Source organism: Equus quagga, chromosome 11, assembly GCF_021613505.1.
Source record: "Equus quagga isolate Etosha38 chromosome 11, UCLA_HA_Equagga_1.0, whole genome shotgun sequence".
Taxonomy (NCBI): Eukaryota; Metazoa; Chordata; class Mammalia; order Perissodactyla; family Equidae; genus Equus; species Equus quagga.
Genome location: NC_060277.1, coordinates 73,831,250 through 73,852,760, shown reverse-complemented (window position 1 = coordinate 73,852,760; position 21,511 = coordinate 73,831,250). Strand labels below are relative to the sequence as shown.

The 21,511-nt window shown below is 40.6% G+C and overlaps 2 protein-coding genes and 1 pseudogene across 3 annotated transcripts in view; 2 read left to right on the top strand and 1 right to left on the bottom strand.

Moving 5' to 3' along the window:
• NUFIP2 (nuclear FMR1 interacting protein 2) overlaps positions 1-14,785 on the bottom strand; it is a 29,025-nt gene extending 14,240 nt beyond the window's left edge. The window contains exons 1-2 of the mRNA XM_046674246.1: positions 14,306-14,785; positions 7,793-9,517 (exon numbers count right to left, since the gene is read on the bottom strand). Coding sequence (XP_046530202.1) covers positions 7,793-9,517; positions 14,306-14,582 — 2,002 coding nt within the window. The 5' untranslated portion in view covers positions 14,583-14,785. The remainder of the gene's footprint in view (positions 1-7,792; positions 9,518-14,305) is intronic.
• On the top strand, positions 13,020-21,066 carry LOC124246275 (translation initiation factor IF-2-like). Of its 2 annotated transcripts, none has more exons than XM_046674248.1 (3): positions 13,020-13,778; positions 18,740-18,827; positions 20,864-21,066. In XM_046674248.1, exons 1-2 carry the CDS (start codon positions 13,116-13,118, stop codon positions 18,788-18,790), a joined length of 714 nt encoding a protein of 237 aa, XP_046530204.1. In that variant the 5' UTR covers positions 13,020-13,115; the 3' UTR covers positions 18,791-18,827; positions 20,864-21,066. The 2 variants fall into 2 exon arrangements, with proteins under 2 accessions (XP_046530204.1, XP_046530203.1); XM_046674247.1 differs by having other exon boundaries at positions 20,780-21,066.
• On the top strand, positions 20,446-21,218 carry LOC124246274 (40S ribosomal protein S3a-like; annotated as a pseudogene).
• The last annotated feature ends 293 nt before the right edge of the window (positions 21,219-21,511 follow it).

The window sequence follows — 21,511 nt, the reverse complement described above, 5'->3', positions numbered from 1 at the left end:
CTGAAAATGACGACACTGCTTGAAACACTTCAATGGATTCTCACTGCCTAAGGGAGACTGGATCTGTATTTGTCCTGTATAAAACAATAATCTAGCATTTTACACAGTGGCTGGGTACATCAATAAATAAATTAGATGAGTAAGTTGGTTGGGTTTTTTCTTGAGGAAGATGAGCCCTGAGCTAACATCCCTGCCCATCTTCCTCTACTTTATATGTGGGACACCTGCCACAGCATGGCTTGCCAAGCGGTGCCACGTCTGCACCCGGGATCCGAACCGGTGAAGCCCCAGCCACTGAGGCAGAACGTGTGAACTTAACCACTGCACCACCAGGCTGGCCCAAAGATTTTTTTAACTTGCACCACTCACCTTTTTTGAAACAAACTGAATGATTGGCAATCTTGAAAAACTATTCCATCTCCTCCACCTAAAATACTGATTCTCCTTGTACAATAAATAAGCCAACTTCCATTTCTTTTTTGAATCCTGATTACTCTCCCCTGACTCTGCCAACCACCTCAGGGGATTCTCTATGTTTCAAATGCATTTTGCATTTTTTTCCTACAGAGCAATCACACCAGTAATATATTTCTTTCCATGTATGTTTCCCTGTTATACTGGGTTCCTTAATGATACGAACCCTCTCTTTTCATCTACTTACCACCACTGTTTCACACAGTGCTTAGACCAATAAACAAATAAATATTGATTTGTGTGGAATACTACTCATAAATCAGTCAGGAAGTAATAATAACAAAGTAGTATTAGGTAGACCCATTTGAAACTGCTGATATTCAACCTTTTTTAACCTACGAAAACAGCAACTTCATATGGTCCAACAAAGCAGCATTTAATTCTAAAATCCGTCAAAGAAAAAGACTGAAGCTAAGACGGTTAAAACTAACCAAAGGCATATTTTTTTTTTTGCCTTAAATGAAAACTGAATAATACTATGGTCCCAGTTTAATAGGACATTTAAGAAATCATTTAAAAAACATTTAAACATTTTTAAAAGCACATAATGGGGGGGGCAAAAAAAAAGGAGGCTGGCCCCGTGGCTGAGCGGTTATGTTTGCACTCTGCTTCAGCAGCCCAGGGTTTCACTGGTTCAGATCCTGGGCATAGATATGGCACTGCTCGTCAGGCCATGCTGAGGCGGCATCCCACATGCCACAACTAGAAGGACCCACAACTAAAATATACAACTATGTTACTTGGGGGATTTAGGGAGAAAAAGAAAAGGGAAAAAAAGATTAGCAACAGTTGTTAGCTCAGGTGCCAATCTTTAAAAAAAAAAAAAAAGCACATAATGGATTCCTACTCCCCAAAGAAAACAAATCAGATGTTAAGGCCAAATAAGCTGACTCCCATAATTGAAAACACCCAGATCAATTTACCATGAATCATGCTTTCCAATCCCTTATTTAAGCCATTTTAGATCAAATTCTGTACAATGCAGCAGAGGTGGTGACAAATTTAAATTTTGCTTTTTTCCTTCCTAATCCAGATTTACCTATCTTTCGATGATTTCAACACCACGTTTTGCTATTCTGGTTTCCTCTTTCTCAACCAGTCCACTGTATCTGCAGGTTCTTTTGTAAAGAAGCCTGTCAGGAAATCTTCCCCACCTTTTCCTTTTCCATTTTGACTATACCCAGAGAAACACACCACTTTTTTTTTTTTTTTAATTGGTACCTGAGCTAACATCTGTTAACAATGTTTTTTTTTTTTCCTTCTTCTTTCCCCAAAGCCCCCCATATTCTAGTTGTGAGCGCCTCTGGTTGTGCTATGTGGGATGCCGCCTCAGCATGGCCTGATAAGCGGTGCCTTGTCTGTGCCCAGGATGCAAACCAGGGAAAGCCTGGGCCGCCAAAGCAGAGCACACTAACTTAACCACTCGGCCACAGGGCGGCCCCAATACAGCACGTTTTCAAGTAAATCTGACTAAGGTAGTTAGAAGTCACCACCTTTTCGGTAGATGCTTAATGAACTCTTCAGTGTATCGATTTCAATCTTACATTCTCAATCTAGAGCCACACCAAATCAGACTAAACAGAATTGTCTGGGACCACCTCTGAATACACACAACAGAAACATGGAGCGCAAGGGTTTTTGTTTTTTTCGCTTATTTCCACTGCTATACTTACTCTAGCCGGTTTACTTTTAAAGGTAAAACATCCAATTCAAGTTGCCTGGAATGAAACTACTACTTTTACAGCACAGGTGGTTTACCTCCCTCACCCTCAGGACTTATGCTAATGAAATCTGGGGGTTAAATTTTAGCTTCTATAAATTCCTTACAAGTTACCTTTCAGACTAACAGCAAAGTAAATTCATCATTATTGCACTCATAAAGCAGATTTAATGAGAAATCAAGCAGCCAAGATGGATGCTAAAATGGCAAGGTATTGGGAAAAAAGGATATTATACCACATTAAGAATTACTTGTTACATACATTCCTATATGTCCCATATTATATAGAAAAGAAAAAGACCCTTCTCAAATCTAGGAAATTTAACTAGGGCTGAAACCAAAGTCAAATCAGCAGGCATCTGTGACTAAGATTATTAGAAAGACAACTGTGATGCCACAAGCAATCATGGAGCGCCTGCAATAAAATGCAGTAAAGGTGAAAATACTTAGCATTGTGTTAAAAGGAGAAAATTTAATATTCAAATCCTTCTGTAAACAAATATCTAAACTGTGTTCAAAGTCCAGTCAGTTTTATGGATCAATTAATCATAACTTGTCTCTTCTTCAAATCCTGTTGATGTAGAAATATTTATCAGTTCCCTTGTGCACTTAATCTAAAAACTTTCTTTAAAAATGCTTATTTTTGAATAAATAATACATTCACATGACTGCTAACACAAACGGGAAAATCTCTCTGTCTGGACTACAGAGTCTAACTGATCTTCCACCACTTCTACTCACCAGAAAAATGCCTTCCAATCTATGCTACAAATTGGTGCCACATTAACCTCCCTAAATACGGACCTACAAGTCAATTGCTTAATACCAACTCAGTTTTTAAAGCACCTGAGCACGTGACACAATAAAAAAAAGACTGATACATTCATTTTATAAAATTAGGAAACCCAGGCTTAAAATGACAAATGATTTGCTCAAGTACACAGGAATTGGGAATAGCAGCCTTAAAACCACTGTCCTCTCTCAGTATTAGTTACTTCCATTCCACCAGCCTATCTCCCTTATATTCAGTGTCTCCTCCCGCCTCCAGACTGAAATGAAAAGCCTCCATGACCTGGCAGCAATTTACCTTCCTTCTTTTACATCCCCTCCCTACATCCAAAGTGGATCCCTTCCAATATTTACATTTACTCATGATTCTCCAACTTTTTATCTTCCTCTTCTCTGTATTTCCATACATCAAATCTTCCCCATCCATCAAAACCCAGTTTAAATGCTGCTGTCTCCATGAAAACATACCCTGCCTTTACTCTTCCTACCCTTAACTCCCATTAGAAATTCTACTTATGGGGCTAGCCCCGTGGCTGAGTGGTTAAGTCACGTCCTCCACTTCCACATCCTGGGGTTTCACTGGTTCGGATCCTGGGCACGGACCTAGCATCGTTCATCAGGCCATGCTGAGGCAGCGTCCCACATAGCACAACTAGAAGGACTCACAACTAGAATATACAACTATGTACTGGGGGCTCTGAGGAGAAGGAAGAAAAAAAAGGAAGATTGGCAACAGATGTTAGCTTAGGTGCCAGTCTTCAAAAAAAAAAGTCTCTTATTTGCCCCCTTCTTATGACATTTAAAATCTTGCCTTATAAACTTGTGTACTGTTTTCTCCTCTACTTGATTAAGTTCTTTAAAGGAAAAGACATCCTGTCGAAGTAAGTATTCCATAGCTAAGCAAAGTACTTTGCCTGTGGTAGGTACATCATAAGGGAAAGGAAAACACACACACATTATTGCACAACTCCTTAGTGGCACAGAAAACTGTGAAAAGAAAAAACAGAGTAAAGAAAAAAGGATTAAGCTGAGGAAAGCTCTCTAGAACTGAAGTTCCCACTCCTAGCTGACAATCAGAACCACCTAGTGAGTTAAAAAAATTATTTTATTCCAGCCCAGATCCAGATCTAGTGATCAAATCACTTATGCCAATAACCTGCCACCTGTGGAGGTAAGAGAGAAACAAATTTTTTAAATTTCATGCGATAGCCTAGAGGTGCCTCAGGGATACTTTAAACTAGAAAGCTTTCATGTTGACTCACTACAACCACCAAGGATTAAATCTTATTCTATTCATCTCCCCTGTGTCTCTATGTGCTGGGTAAAATTTACCACATCAAATTATTTTTTAATGAATATTCCAAAATGTCAACATTTTAAATGCTTGATATCCTTCAGTGCAATATTAGCCAGACAAGATCAATCAACGCAGTTAAAATGAACACTTCAACCAAACATACAACTCACATCAATCTACCTTATTTCAACACATTTGGCTTCAAATGACTTTAGACCATTTCAAAATCAAAGATTCACCCCAAAAATTTAGGGCCCAGGGTTGTAAGCCTTTGACAACAAATCGAAGAGTTCTACTACATCCTGGGTATGTGCTCTAAAATACCCAAAGTATCAACTAACAAAATATTATGATACTAAAATTTCCTTTTAAAAATTCCTACCAAAAAAAAGTGTGAAGGTGGATAGGTCAAACAAGAATGACAACGCTTTTAAAACGTTCAAGCCAGATGCTGGGTACACTGGGGTTCATAACATTATTGGCTGCATTTGCATGTATAAATTTTTTCATAATCAATTTTAAAAGATATCAGTTTAGGGGCCGGCCCACTGGTGTAGTGGTTAAGTTCACAAGCTCTGCTTCAGTGGCCCGGGGTTTGCAGGTTCAGATCCAGGGCACAGACCTACACACCACTATTCAAGCCATGCTGCTGTGGCATCCCACATACAAAGTGGAGGAAGACTGGCACAAATGTTAGCTCAGGGCCAATCTTCCTCACAAAAAACAGATACCAGTTTTAAGTTTTGCCTCTTTAGTGTCACTTAAGATAAACAGGAAAAGAGGACCTACCTCTCACCTTAAATATTAGTACTGCTACGTAATGGCACAATATTTCCCCAGGTAACAGAAAGATTAAGTCTTACTTCTTAAGAAAAGTTAGTAGCATAGTATGTATCAAAAGCTAAAAGAAAAATCCCAATAGATGGATAGAATTCCCATCAACTTCTTTTTTATGCCTCATTATATCTTCATTTCACATCCTCAGTTGTATTGAACATTCACATTTTTTAAAATCTGCAGTACTTCCAAGGCTGCAATTAATGTTTAACCTAAAAAATGCACCATTCCTACTGAACTGACAAAACACACCCTCCCACCTACTATTTCCAAATAAAGTTGTTAAAAGGCTTATTTTTGAAGTTAGGAGGTATGCATAGAACTTCCAGTTCTAAGCTTAACTTCAACTCAGATTACTTTTTTAAGTGATTACTTTTTTTTTTTTAAAGATTGGCACCTGAGCCAACAACCGTTGCCAATCTTTTTTTTTTTTTTTTTCTGCTTTCTCTCCTCGAACTCCCCCCAGTACACAGCTGCATACTCTAGTTGTGGGTCCCTCTAGCTGTTGGATGTGGGACACCACCTCAACATGGCTTAACGAGCAGCACCATGTCCGCGCCCAGGACCGGAACCGGTGAAATCCTGGACGGCTGAAGCAGAGCGTGTGAACCCAACCACCTGGCCACGGGGATGGCCCCTAAGAGATTACTTTTGAACACTGAAAAACTACACTAAAAGTACCAAGAAAATAATACAGGTGGTCTCTTAAAGTACAGTCCAATAAGCCCAACTGATGATTACCTCTTTTAGAGTTTAAGAAAATTAAGACAAAAATTTCAAAAAAAAGTTGAGACTTCACCTATGAAAAAGATCTTCAAAAGGTTGTGATTCAGAACACATTCCAAGAAAAGAGAAATTAGTGACCTAATGTACCAATCTACATTTGGTAGGAATTCAAAGAACCTGCCACTTTGAGACCTAACTGAACTGAGTATTATCTATTGTTCCGGGGGGAAAAAACAATCGATACCAATTTAATCTCAATAACATCCAACTACAAAATTCAAACTGATGCACTAAAACTAAACTAAAGCAAATATTTCAGTAACATCAGCAAAACTAAATATAACTGCATCCATGTAGGGGCATTTAGTTTATCTAAAGATCACTGATTTCATATTCCGTTAGCCCAGCTAAAGGGAAAAATGCATACAGCATACCTAGAAATAAATAGTAGTTAATACTCCCATTTAAAAAGTCCTGCAATTCTCCATTACAAAAACCATACATAAAACCACCAACCAACAATCTAATGGAATAACTTGTCCCAAAATTTTTTGTAGGCTGTAGGAGAACATAACACAACCAGACATCCTGTCAGGCTCTCACATGGACCACCAGTACAAAATACTTTGGTAAAGATTTTCCAAGTAATGGTCTCTGGAGGGCAGATGGCACAGAAAATAACACCCAAAACACCCAACTCCCTTGGCAGAATTTAACTTATAATTAACCACGTCTTAAGAAACTAAGCATTTCTTTTTTGCCCTAACTTTCCTAAAACCATCCAGCTCCTGGTTAACACATATTTACTTCCCAAGAGCAGTGCCAGAGAAAAGTGAAAACAGGTAATTTTATCTGCCAGGATTTCTACTTCTAAACTCCCATAAGGCAATGCTACTACTTACCCCCATTTTTTAAATGAAAAAAAAAAAAAGGATACGCTTATTTTACTAAATGTCTTCCCACTTGCAGATAAGGAAAGGTATGCAGACTAGGTAATTTGCTTTGAAGGCACACAAATAGCTTTGTTAGTATCTCCGAGGCAGCGATTCTTCCAGGAAGAATATGGTCATCACCTCACCTCCACTATACATATGCTGCCCCTTCCCTGCAGTCCCAAGTCACTGTCTAAACGAGCCACTGTTAAAGATGGGAATGCACAGTACATACTAGGTGTGTGCATGCAGGCAGTGCAGATTTCTGTTAAGGAAAGGCTGGGAGATGGAGGTAGAAGACTGAAAACCACTGTTCTCAAAAGCACCGAGGTTACAACCGTCGTTCATTCAACCTCATTACTTGCTTTAAGGATTTAAACTAGTTAGGCCATACACCACATTTTTCTTAAAGACACAAATAAACCATATTCTAAGAGTGTTATTAACATGGGATATCTGATTCCTTTTAAATATGGGCTTTAAGGCTATGAAAAGGACAGACTCTCAAGAGCCTGGTCCCTACAATACTAATTGTACTTAACATGGTAGTTTGTCTAAAATATTTTCTAGTTACCATTTGGCACCCAGTATACCCTCTTACAAGAGAAAATAGTTCGACACTCCATCTTTTTAGACTTCTCCTCAAAAACACTGTTCCTACTCATTTTAAGCAAATTAGAACTATCAAGTGAACTAATAACGAAGCATATGCTCTAAAAAGCAAAGGAGAGGGAACATCTGTTCAAAGAAAAATTTTAAGACCTCTTAAGAGTGTTCAAGAGAATATCTAACATCATCTCTTTAGCCAGCATCCCCCCAACATCCCCTCTTTATTCTTTGAACCAGGTAAGAGTTAATATACTTATCTATGTAAAAAGAAACGGTTTTTAAGTTGGAAAAGTGAACATTCCTTCTAAATCTCATAGGAATTCCCAAAATTCACCCTTAACACAACATCTAATAAATGTATATTAAATTGACCAATAAGAATCTTTGTATAGGAAATAAATGAGTTACCTTTAGTGTGATATACAATAGCAGCCCTCAGGTCAAAAGAACCCCAGCTATCATTCCTTTCTAGGCCTCTCTGGTATCTCTGTTCTTTGGCGGAACCTAACAAAGTGTTCGTAGGAGACGCCAGAGGATTTTGATTTTCTATCTCGTAGTCCTTTGAGAGAAACACTAAAGCACCTTGACTACTGGTGTCTGCTTTTTGCAGGTCACCTATATGACTGGGTTCCAAGGATAAGGCTCCACTCTCACTAATAGTCCCGGATTTTAGAATGCTACCCAGAACTTGAGGACTAGTCCGTTTCTCCAGCTCATAAGCCTTGGGAAACACAGGATGCTCAGTTCCTGAGGGGATTATTTCAGCACCCTGTGAAACCAAAGTGGCAGGATATTCCCCTTGAAACGTCACCTCCATCACTTTATGATCTGACGACTTCCCAATAACAGTCTCAGGGCCAGCACTGGGCTCATTTATAAATGATAAACCCCACTGATTCTGGAAGATATCCCCTAGGTTTTGCTGATCTGTCTGAGAGGGTAGATCCACTTGTGCTGTGCTCAGTAGCACAGTTTGCATATTTGAAGGGTAGATAAAAAGGCTAGACTTAATTTGTTCAACAGCTGCTGAAGTCAGACTCATGTCCTGGAGAACTGAATCAGTCCCAGAAGAGATGGGTGTTAGAGTATTAGCAGCAGTAGTTAGCAGTGGCTGACCCCCTGGAGAATATACACCTGCATCAGTCCCTGCTAATACAGGCCCATTAGAAAAGCTGGCCGAAGTAACAGATTTCAGTGCTGACATAGGGACCTGGGATAACCGACTTGAAGACTGAGTCTGAGTTTCTCCAGTAGATGACGAAGAGGATGAAGATGAAGACGGTGACACAGAAGAATTCTGTACAGTTTTGTTGAGGTTTTCCTTAACTTTGCTTGCATAACTTATTTTAGGAACTATTTTAGCACTGCTATTGTCCACTGGAAAAACTGGGGGTGGTTTAAATAGGGTCCACGAGTCCTCTTTGGAGGTAACAGCAGAAGCATGCTTTCCTTTGGGCCGATCATCAAACTTTTTGCTGCTCACACCAGGTTTAATATCAGAGCTTTTCCGCAGCATATCACCTACAGCAGGTTTTCCTCGACTTGTTCCTCCAGGCCCAGTTTCATACTTCCAAATAGGCTTGGAACCATCTACTCGATTTCCCTTTTGTTCACTGTAGTCAGGCTTGAAAGTTTCAAGTCCCTGTTTTAAGGTTGGGACACTGGTCTCTTGTTGCATTATTTTGTCCTGCACTAAATTAAGGTTTTCACAACCCTTGGCACTATTGCGCCTAGCTTTCCTTTTTTTAGGAGTGGTATATCCGCTCTCAGAACCACTACCATCATTATCTGCTCCTTTGCCCATATAACCATTAGTAATATAGCCAGAATTATTTGTTACAACACCATTTGGAATTGCTACGGTATCAGTCTTGTCTACAGACTGGTTCTCTCCAGATTTATTTTCATAAGACTTCCCATTCTTTTTGTCCATACTGTTTTTCTGAATGAAATTCCTGGTTTTAATTCCTGCTTTCCCAAAGGTGTTGGCCTTTACAGTCTGCTTTAGATTAGTGTCTACAACTTGTTGGTTGCCATTGAGGACCCTAGAAATAGGGTTGGTAGCTTCATCAGAACTCAGGCTCTTTAAAGATATTTCTCTGTCTCCAGCATTACCATTTAGTTCGCCATAGCCTACAGAGGAAAAAGAAAAGTTTTTTTATAATTACAATATTTAAATTACAGTAGTATCCAATATTTAAGGACTTTTTATTTACTATGTGCTAGACACTACGCTATGAGCTTTAGCTTCCTATGTTATTATTTCATAACTCTGTAAGACACTTGTCAGCCCCATTTTACAGATTAGGAAGTCCACTAAACAAGAAACAGAACTGAGTTGGGATTCAAGCGAAAGCGTGAAGTCAGAAAGAATATGACCTCTTAAGCAGTATGCCATAATGCCTATACCTCTCATCTAACAGAATCAACCTCCCCCATCATTCTCATAAAGCTGTTATAAAATTTCCCTTACAATTAAGAGCAGAGCTACCCTCTGGGCAAAATCAAGTTATACTGATATAGTAATCATAAGTACCACAGGGAAATTAAAAGACTCCATTTCTACAAAACCACAAATGGTTGGTAGTCACCATAAGCAGTTTCTACTGTGTTCTGTCAAACAAAAATCTAACACTTATGAATTTTTTCTAACATAGTCTTAAATTCCTTTTGCCATTTCCCAGACGGTAGATCATACTGCTAATGTAGGACACCAAAACACCTAGATACCAATGTTTCTGACTCTTATAAGATATATTTTCTTCATTTTACATTTGGGTAAAGACTCTCAGAGAAATTAAGTAACTTGCCCAAGTTACAACGTGGAAGAACTGGAAATCTGAACTCCAGTCTATCTGGAATATGGTTTCCTAGCACTATATTATACTGCCCACCCAAATGATGCAGTAAGAAAACATGTACTAACAAATCAATGAAACATATCCAACATGAAAAAGTTTATGATATGCAAGTTTAAGACCTTCAAGTGTCATAAAGTTTATTACTATAAGTGATTCAATTGAGTCAACAACTTTCCCCATTTGCTTACTAGTAAAATAGTGTCATTAGTTATCTACCTGCCTACTAAATGTTCCCAAAAGCATCCTGAGGTCAAGTCATTAGAAACAAATACACAAGAGAAGGATACACACATCCACACATTTATTTAAGGCAGTTTTTTGGGGGCTGGGGGGGGGGTCGTGTCCAATAGGAACACAAAGTAATTTGCCTTTGTCAGTTCATTCATTCTCTTGGCCCTTTAGTCTGTGAAGGCCAACAGGCATATAAGCTTGTATGTTTTTCTTTTGAAATTTTGTTTTAATTTCCAATATGGTAAATATCAATAGATATAACCCTCATCAAAAGCTCTTTGTATATTTTAAGAGTATAAGGGATACTAAGATTTAAAAACAAAAGTTTGAGAACCATTGTTTTAAAAGAACTTGATATAGAATAGAACATAGTCTGGGAAGATTCACAGTAGGGTTTACTACAATTTTAGGTCACTCATTCTACATCAGAGAAAAAGGTGGGAACACTAAAAATGAGCAAACAAAGGCATTTTCTTCCAGTGCATTAACTTTCAGGAAATAACTCAAGAAAACATACTTATGGCATAATCATTCCTAAGATAGAGTGGCACAAAAGTTTCTCCATAAGAGAATATATTTTGTAAAAGTTCTTAACTTCTGTGGCATTACATTTTACTTTTTGGCTGCTGGAAAAGCTATGATAGCAAATCAAGTCAAACTTTTGGTGGAAAAATTCTAACTATGAAACAGTAAAGAGATCATCGCTTATGATGTTTTCTAAAAGGTTCTTTTCTTCTTTAGAAATGCAAAAAGTTCCTAAATAGAGGCTCTCAACATTTTTAACAGATATAAGTTCACAATTTTAAACCAGAGAGAAGAACTATATATACCATTTAACAGGCTGAACAAAAGTTTGTATCCTTGGGCCCATTAGTCATAACTTTTCAGATCTCAAAGGTAAGCAGTCTCAAACACCAAAAAAATCCAATGTCCAAACCAAGCTGGACCAAAGCCAAGACTTTTAAGGGAACTAGAATAATTTTTCCTAAGATAATTAATATTTAGTGGCTCCAATATCAGAAATCACCAAACAATTTAAAAACAGCTCAGAAGCAACTATACTTTTGCTCCCAAGTTTTAATGACAAAAACGTTTCTCATTTAACTACATAAAAATTTTCCCGAGGCAACCTTGTTGGTATGCAAAGTCATCCAGAGACATTTTCATTTTAAAACTTAGGAATTTAAGAAAACTGTAAACACTATAGAATTACTTAGAGAAATCAAAGGACTCCTAGTGTCTTTATCACTTAGGGTTGCCATGTTAAAGCATCTAACCCTACTTCAAATGGACGCAGCAAAACTTGAGTCCTGATAAATCTAGCTTTTGGATTAGAAACTGAAATTAGTGAACACATTTGGGCCTCTCCTGCGCCCTCTTCTGGATAAAGAAAAACTGTTCCTCTTTATAGGTTTGTGGGTAATGGGTCATAAAAGCCCACCTCAAGAAATTACAGATCCATTTCAAAAAGCCTCATAAGCGTTCTCAGTAAATCAGCATCATGCACGTTGAAGCAACAGTACTGTGACCAGGCCACACATGAAAAACCGCTCATCCTAAACTGTCTACATTCTCTCAACATTGCTAAGCCCTGCTTTCCCTATTTATCCCCCTTTCAGGATAAGACACACTAATTTGAAGGATGCCACCTTGAATTGTTGAGGGGCTGCTTCTCTAAGTAGAGAGGAGTCCTGCAGGACTGTCTATATTAATATAGTACCTGAACAACAAAACACAATTTCCCCATCTGAACAGTAATGCTGCCTTATATTCCAAGCAACCGTAAGGTAAGATTTTCTCACCTTTAAGTCGAAAAAGGCCTAATGTTAAAAAGATCTAGTGTTGTATACTTTCTAAGAGTTTTTAAACTGCTCCAAATCCTTAGGATTAAACACTCAACACATTTATATATTCATTTCTACTGCACCCCATCAGTCCCTAGCACCCTCCAAAATGGAAAATCTGACATTCTAATTTCAGTCTTCAAGTTATATCAAGTCTCCAAGAGAAAAGCAGTTTTTCTCCAGTTCTCAATAACTGCTGCTATCAAATTTGACATGCTGGGTTTAACATTTTCTTACCATTTCCTTCATTTCTCTTCAATTCACAAAGAACCCTTATTTTTTTAAATCTGCGTGCTTACAAACTTTTAAGTTCATCTCTTCTCAAATGATTTCTAAAATGACGTTTACTCTCAATCTAGCAATTGTCAAAAAAACAGTTTTAGGATCAAAATCGGTTTCAATGAGAAAACGCCTTTCCTTTTAACATGGAAAAAAGCCTCATCCGAGGCAAGATGGTAGTGAACTAACCTCATGTTCACCCTTAAGGACAAGAAATAGGGGTCAAAAAACCTCGCCCTCTCCCCCGCCCAATCAAACATTTTTCTAATCTCTCCTCTCAAAAACACTACCCAAGCCCAGAAGGTAAACGTTGGGGAGGCTGGAGGGGGACAGAAGCAGCTTTTTTTTTGTAAAAATGAGCTGCTAGAAGGAAAGGGCCCAAGTGAAAGCCTGAGAGGCGGGATCGTGAGCAAACCTGGCAGGAGATGAGGTTCCTGTGGCAGACAAACTCGTGACCGGGGAGCCCGGTTCCCGCTGGGTACCCCACCCGGCCTCCGGGCACCGCCTCGACGCCAAATGCGGCCCCCCCCGGCCCTCCTGCCCGGAGCAGCGCGGCGGCCGCCGCCCGCGGCCTCCCTCTCCCTCGGCTCCGCTCGCAGGCCGGCTCCCCGCCCCGACCGCCCGCGCCTCCCGCCGCACCCGGGAGCGGGAAACGCGGCCGCCGGCGCGCGGGGCCCGGCGCAGGCCGCTCCCCTCGTGGCTGCCTCCCTCCCCCACCTCAACCGCCCCCGCCCCTCACCCCAGGGACCCGCCCGGGGCCGCGCGGCCGCCACCGGGTTACACAACCCGGCCGGCGACGGGGGGAGGGGCGGCGGCGGGCCTGGGGCGGCGGCGCCCCCGCAGTGCTGGGGGCCAGGCGACGGCCCGCGGGGATCCCCGGCCACCCGGCTCCGCCGCGCCGAGTCCCCTCGCCACCCTTCCCCCTCCGCTCCTCCGTGGGCCGGAGTCGGTGACAGGAATCGGCTTCCAACATGGCGGACAGGAAGCGGCCCCGCGAGGAGGAGAGAACATTCCAGCCGCGCCGGCTCCGGGGGAGCGGGCCCGGGGCGCCCGCCTCGGGAGGAGCCGCGGGAACAGACGGCGGGGTCTGGCTGCCAAAAGGAGCGTCTAGGGGTGGAAAGGACCCGAAAAACGAGGGGTCCCAGCCGCCCCCCCAGACGGGGAACCCCAAGGCCACAGGTGGGCTTGGGGCGGCGGGTGAGGGAGGACACTTCCTCAACTCTGCCCACCTACCCTCTCCTCGCCGCCTGCAAAAGGGTCTCGCGACACTACCTGAGTCGGGATTCGCTAGGCCTTCCTGAGTTACACCCCAAAGGATTTCGGGGGGGGGCGGCTAGGTTCACAACTCAGAGCCCCCAAATTAAGGTCCCTCCAGCGCCGCAGGAAGGGAAATGGGAAAGGAATAGTAAGGCTCGACTACCAAGGCCGGCCCTCCGGTCTCCCTCCAGCCCGGGCGGGGGCCGGGAAGGTCACACTGGCCTGGTCGGGCCTCTCCCATGCAGAGGGGAAGGAGAGGGCGCTGCAAACCCCGCGGCCCAGCCCGAGGTGTGGGAGAATGAAAGGGGGCTTCCCCAGCCCGGCAGGACCCAGACACGCGCACTCGCACACCCCGACCCCGTTCGCGCTCTCCCGATCCAGCCCCACCCCCATTCTCCCCTACCCGCCACCCCCCATTCCCCTTCCCCCACTCGTCCTCCCTCCCAGACCTGTTTTCTTCTTCGGCGTTTCCTGGTGCTGCTGGAGGGCGTGTTTCTGCTCATGTTTCAGCGGCTTTGGCTGGGCCTTGGGGCTGCCCTCGGCTCCATGCTGCAAGTATTGGTGAGGCTGCTGGTGATGGTGGTGGTGATGGTGGTTGTGGCTATGGTTGTAGAAATAATAATGGTGATGGTGGTGCGGCTGCTGCTGCTGCTGCTGGGGATGATGGTGCGGATGGTGGTGGCTGTGATGGTGCTGAGGCTGTGGCTGGCCGGGCTTCTCCTCCATTGAAAGCGGCTGGGACTCCCTGGCTGAGGCTGCGGGCTGCTGCACCGTCAGGATCTGAGACTGCTTCTCAGGGCTCACTCAGTATATCTGACCGCGTCTCGCCAGCGCACTGGTTAACCGAGCGATTCTGCGAGATTGGCAGCCGCGCTCCAGCAATCAGGAGCCACGCTGCACCGCAGGCCCCGCCCCTAGCCCAAATCCTCTTTCCTTCCCCTTCGCCACTGCCTCCTGGCCAACGCCATTTACCCTATGCAACCTCACAGGGCCGGGCCTTCAACGTCAGCACTATGGCTCTCTCTTCTGTCGCTTTCTCTCCTTCACCACGCAGTCTGCGAACAGCACTTTCTACACTCCTCGCCGGCAAGCTAGCTCATGTCGAGTGTAGCAGATTCCACTGGCTCTGGGAGCCATCTGTTGGTTTTGCACCTCCTAGAATCTCTTGGCTTTTTTTTTTCTCTTTTAATCCTTTTCCGGGTAACCAGAGGGGAAGCTCAATTCCCTTAACCCTGAGACCACTAAAGGGGCAATACAAAAAAAGGAAATAAATACATTTTTAAGAATACAAGAGCTTCACAATCCAGTAGATCATTTTGTATTCTGGATTCATTTTGCTTTGTATTCATATGCTAATCTCTTCCTTTCCACGAAGGGATTATAGGGTTCCACAATGGGGTATCTGTGTAATTTTCTAAAAGGGCACAAAGGGTTTAAATCATTGTTTCTTTGTAGTTGGAGGCAAGGGAGAGCGGGAGGAATGAAAATCTAAAATCTACACTGAAGGTTTTTTTTGTTTTTGTTTTTGTTTTTAACTCTGCAGGTGAGGTTAACTGTGGAACCAAGATAGGTTTTAGAATATGAAGAAATTCGAGAGCAAAAGAAGGGGGAAAAGAGCACTTTAAAAGTTTTTAAGTTTTTTAAAAAGTTTTTGCATTTGTGGAAAATATTGGAATTTAAAGAAGTATTTTGTTGCATTTTAGTATTGATTGAACTTATCCTGAGAAATCACATCACAGCCTGATTTTTAAAAGCAAACGTTAGAGGTAGGATAGTGGTTACTGAGAAAGGAAAAAAAGGGTTGTGATGGGGAGGGGTACAGAGGTACCCTGTGATAATGTTTTGTTTTTTTACCTAGATGGTGATTATACATATATTTGCTTTATAATTATTCCTTAAACTGAATATGTATGTATAACACACTTTTCTCAGTGTACGTATTATTGGGGGGGATTTTTTTTAATTTACCATAAAACGCATAGAATTTACTATTTTCACCATTTTTGAGTATACAGTTTAGTGGCAGTAAGTAGATTGACATGGTTGTGCAACCATCACCACTGTCCATCTCCAGAATTTTTTCATCATCCCACACTGAACCTCTGTACCCATTAAATAATAACTCTCCTTTCCCTCCTCCCTTCATCCCCGGTAACTGCTATTTTTTTCTGTCTCTATGATACTTTGTACAAATGGAATCATACAATATTTGTCCTTTTGTGTCTGACTTTTCACTTAGCATAATGTCTTCAAGGTTCATCCATGTTGTATGTATCCGAATTTCCTTCCTTTTTAAGGCTGAATAATATTCCATAGTATGTATATGCCACATTTGGTTTATCCATTCATTCAGCAATGGACATATGGGTTGTTTCCTCAATGTATATTTTACAATTTAAAAAATGTGCCTTGAATTCCTAAAGCAGGACAACATTAAAGGAACCAAGAAGCTTAAAAGGAAAAGTTTGTGCTCTGAAATTAATAAAGATCAACACAAAAGCATAATTAAAAAGTAAAGGCCCTTTTCTGACAGCAAATGTCACTGAGTCCAGACAACCATGAACAGATCTTGACTTATTCTTTATAGTGAGGGTTTGTGTTGCCTTGCTAAATTTTAAGGAAAGACCTCCTTCGGATGGGGTGGGGAAGTACGTTTACCCAATTTTGAGAGCTAAAACCCCAATAATAACATATTGTGACAAATAAGTCTTTGCCATTGAATAGTAGTCCACCACTTACCCATCTATCAAAGAAGAAATAAGAGTGTATACATAATTTAGGATCATGTTGATAGAGCTTTATCTTCTTTGCTGACTTAGCCATTTAGGGGAGGCATTAGTTGGAAAGCAAGAATTCCTGAGTTCTAACTTCTCTTTCTACTTTTTCTACTTTCTAGTTGCACGCAAACCAAAAACACTCACTCTGAGCTTCTGACTTATCACACCTTAGCCTGCCTTAGTTTTGTCACATACAGTTGTATGAAGTTTAGGAAACTAAGCCTTGCTCTCAGATGCTCTAGTTACTATGAATGTTGCCATAGTACAGAGAAAGACGTGTGAAATATGGTAAGAAAAATGCAACGGCTGGCCTGGTGGTATAGTGGTTAACTTTACATGCTCTACTTCAGCGGCCCAGGATTCGTGGGTTTAGATCCCAGGTATGGACCCAGATACTGCTCATCAAGCCATGCTGTGATGGCATCCCACATACAAAATAGAGGAAGACCGGCATAGATGTTAGCTCAGCAACAATCTTCTTCAAGCAAAAAGAGGAAGATTGGCAATAGGTGTTAGCTCAGGGCCAAGCTTCCTCACCAAAAAAAAAAAAAAAAAAAGCAGAATATCAAATTCTCTGTATGCTAGGATCGTAACCTTGTATAAACATGACTTTTTGGATTTTTTTTTTGCTGAATAAGAGTGACCCTGAGCTAACACCTCTTGCCAATCTTCCTTTTTTTTGCTTGAGGAAGACTCACCCTGAGTTAGTATCTGTGCCAGTCTTCCTCTATTTTGTATGAGGGTCACCACCACAGCACGGCCACTGGCAAGTGGTGTAGGTCCACACCCAGGAACTGAACCTGGGCTGCCAAACTTAACCACCAGGTCACAGGGCTGCCCTGTAAAAACATGAATATTTTTAGTAAGTAGGGAAATACAACAGTAGAATGTGTACCTTTTCTCCCACCTGATTTTTCTAAAATAGTTGTATGTAAAATATATTTGAGATTTGCCATATATTTGAAAATAATAGTGCCATAATATCAAACCTCTGTGAAAAGAGAATAATTGGGTCTACTTATTTCAAGCATATTTTTAAAAAATCGAATCTGCATTTAGGGAAAAACACAACAGGGAAATATAGCATAAGTCTGGTGAAATTATAGGCGCTTTCTTTCCTTTTTTTTTTTTTTTTAAAGATTTTTATCTTTCCTTTTTCTCCCCAAAGCCCCCCGGTACATAGTTGTACATTTTTAGTTGTGGGTCCTTCTAGTTGTGGCATGTGGGTTGGCGCCTCAGCATGGCCTGATGAATGGTGCCATGTCCACGCCCAGAATTTAAACCGACCAAACCCTGGGCCACCGAAGCGAAGCGCGCAAACTTAACCTACTTGGCCACCTTCATGGGGCCGGCCCTGGTGCTTTCTTTCTTTTCTCTATTTTCCAAATGTTCTGTTATGTAGTTATTAGTTTTCATAATAACATTTTTAAAAACTAAAATAATAAAAATTGAATCTGCACAATCCTTTGAAATTCATTTTACACCATATTGTACCTACAGTCAGTGTAGGAAGTTATAATGAAGAGGCAAGAGGTTCTCATATATGGTTGGTTAATGTTTTATCTATCGCTGTAATTGTAATAGCTAATATTTATTGAGCATTTACTACATACTGTGTGTCAGGAACTGTACCAAGGGTTTTATATTTGTTTTCATTTTTAATGCTTTGAGATAGATATTAAGCCCATTCTACAGATAAGAAATTTGAGGCCTGAAGAAGTTAAGAGACTTGTTTATAATTTAAAAGCCACCAAGTTTATAGCGGGGCCTGAAATAGATTCCAGGTTGACTGAGTAGAAAGAATTTCTAACACTTTCAATGTGATAGACATTTTCAAATTTTAGTAAACCTCTAAAAAACATACAAGCTATATCAGAACCACCATGAACAGGGTATCCACCATAACCACAATGAAGATGGTATCTGGTTATTAACAGAGGCAGATGTACTAGGAAGCTAATGAAGATTCAGGGCCCCTCACTGCACAGGCCCATTCAAGGCCCAGAGGGACCCTAGAAGTGGTCTTTTGAAAGAGCTAGATAGTTTTTCATTATTTTGTAAAATTTTAAAAAGTAATATAATTTTGTGTTTTTTTTTTTTAATGAGGGCCCCCCAAAACCTGGATTCACCCCTGTTAATCATCATTTTGGAAACTGACTCAGAAGTGTTATAACTTCAATAGGTACTTTAAAAGGTTAGTCATATTTTATAACAACGTGGAAAAATGTTGACACTATAACTCAAGTGCAAAAAGCAAAGTAACAAATTATATGTAAATGTTGTGATTGCATATGAAATATGAACTCAAGGACTGTGAGGGAACTTGAAAAATGAAAGTAACAAAATCTTTCTGTTCATTTGTTCATTCTCAGATATTTACTAGGCACTTTTTATGTACCAGGTATTATGCTTTTTGTTATTTGGATTTTTCTTTTCTTGAGGAAGATTAGCCCTGAGCTAACTGCTGCCAATCCTCCTCTTTTTGCTGAGGAAGACTGGACCTGAGCTCACATCCATGCCCATCTTCCTCTATTTTATACATGGGACGCCTGCCACAACATGTCTTGCCAAGCGGTGCCATGTCTGCACCCGGGATCTGAACTGGCGAACCCCAGGCCGCCGAGAAGCAGAACATGTGAACTTAACCGCTGCACCAACCAGGCCGGCCCCGTGGTTTTTTGTTTTGTTTTGTTTTTTAATCCATTTCTCTTACCGATACGGTTTTGGAACTCAGTTAAATATATTTGCAAGACTGTCTTAATTACCAAATGAAAATCACTTTTCACACCCCTTTAATCTTATACTTTGTGTACTATGACAACTTAAAAGATACAGAAATATTTCTCTTGACCTCAGTTTTCTCGTCTCTAAAATATGGAGAATGGGCCAAGTTACCTCCAAATTTCTTCTGACTCTAACATTCGGGGATCATATCTCTGTTCTTTCTTCCCAGACTACCCCTTTATTTCGTTATAATCAAACTGTACAGCAGCAGGAAATTTAGCTGATAAAAATCTAGTATCTCCACTGTAACAATTGACTATAACCTTACAGAAATTATAATCAGAAACAGCATTATGTAGTTTTATATAAATGGAATTCGGCTCTCTGATGATAGTTCTCGTTTCAAAATGAGGCAAATCACTGGTAACTGTTTTATTTCAGCTGGGAAAGAATTTTATTCATGTATATTTCCTTTAGATCTGAATATTTTTGCCTAGAGACACTAACTTCAAAAAACTTTCAAAGGAATTGAACAGAGGTATGGGTAAATTGGTTAGTCTTTTAATAAGTGGAATATGACGACTTTTCTAAATATGAAAGTTTTAAAAAATGACATTTTGTTTTTATGAAAAGTATTATGGGGAAAAGTTTGAGGGAGAAACTAGCAGAGTGGTATGAGTATAAGTTTTGTAGTGAGACAGAACCGGGATGGAATCCCTATTCTGAAACTGCTTAGCTTTGTGACCTTGTTTGGGCAAATTACGTAACCTCTGTAAGGCTTAGTTTGCTCATCTGAAAAATGGAGGCAAATTAGTGCCTAACTCACAAGGTGCAGTGAAGTCTAAATTAAAGCAGATAATGTAAGTAAAGTCGTTGAGTATAGTATTTATAACATTAGTAATTACTAAATAGTAAATATTAGTGATACTAAATTTTAAATATTAGATATATAAAGCTAACCTTTCGGCTAAACTTTCATTAAGGAAACAGTTTTAGAGAAATCAGTTAGCACGTTAACCAAGAATAGAGTGTTTTCCCAATTTTTAAAAGGATAGGCAAATAGCCCTTTTTGCTCTCTGAGCAGCACCATGGTGGTCAGCAAGAACAAGCACCTTATGAATGGTGGCAAGAAGGTTGCCAGGAAAAAGTGGTTGATCCTTCTGGGGGAGATTGGTTTTGATATGAAAGCACTAGCTATGTTCAAGGTGAGAAATATTGGGAAAACACTAGTCACAAGAACTCAAGAAATCAAAATTGCATCTGATGGCCTCAGGGTCATGTTTTTGAAGTGAGCTTTGCTGATATGCAGAATGATGAATTTGCATTTAGAAAATTCAAGCTGATTACAGAGGGTGTTCAGGGCAAAAACTACCTGACTAACCTCTATGGCTGGATCTTACCTTTTGACATAATGTGCTCCAGGGTCAAAACACGGGAAACCATGATTGAAGCTCATGTTGACGTCAAGACTAACGATGATCATTTGCTTCATCTATTCTGGATTAGTGTTACTGAAAAAACTCAATAACCAGATTCAGAAGACCCTCTTACACTCAGTACAAACAAGTCCATCAAATCCGGAAGAAGATGGTGGAAATCATGACCCCAGAGATGTGAACGGCTTGAAAGACGTGATCAATAAATTCATTCAGAAAGCATTGGTAAAGACATAGAAAAGGCTTACCAATCTATTTATCCCGCGCCATGATGTACTTGTTGGAAAAGTAAAATGCTGCAGAAGCCTAAGTTTGAATTGGGAAAACTCATGGAGTTTCATGGCGAAGGTAATGGTTCTGGAAAAGCCACTGAAGATGAGACAGGTGTTTCTGGATATGAGCCAACTATCCAAGAATTTGCTTAAAATTCAGACTTTTAATGGTGACATAAAAAATCTTGTTCGTGATGTTTAAAAAAAGAAAAAGGATAGGCAAACGCTGTCAACTGAAATCAATAGGGCATTCGGTCTCGACAGCAGTCCTCTGAGGAGCCGTCCAAAGTCGACTTTCACTCTCTTCTTGTTTGCTTCTCTGTTCTCTCTAAATTTGTGCGTTGAACATTTATGCCTTTTGTAAAAAGAAAAAAATATTTTTAAAAAATGAATGAATTCTACGTCTGACTTTCCTGTGAACATTAATCCAAAAAAAAAAAGACTAA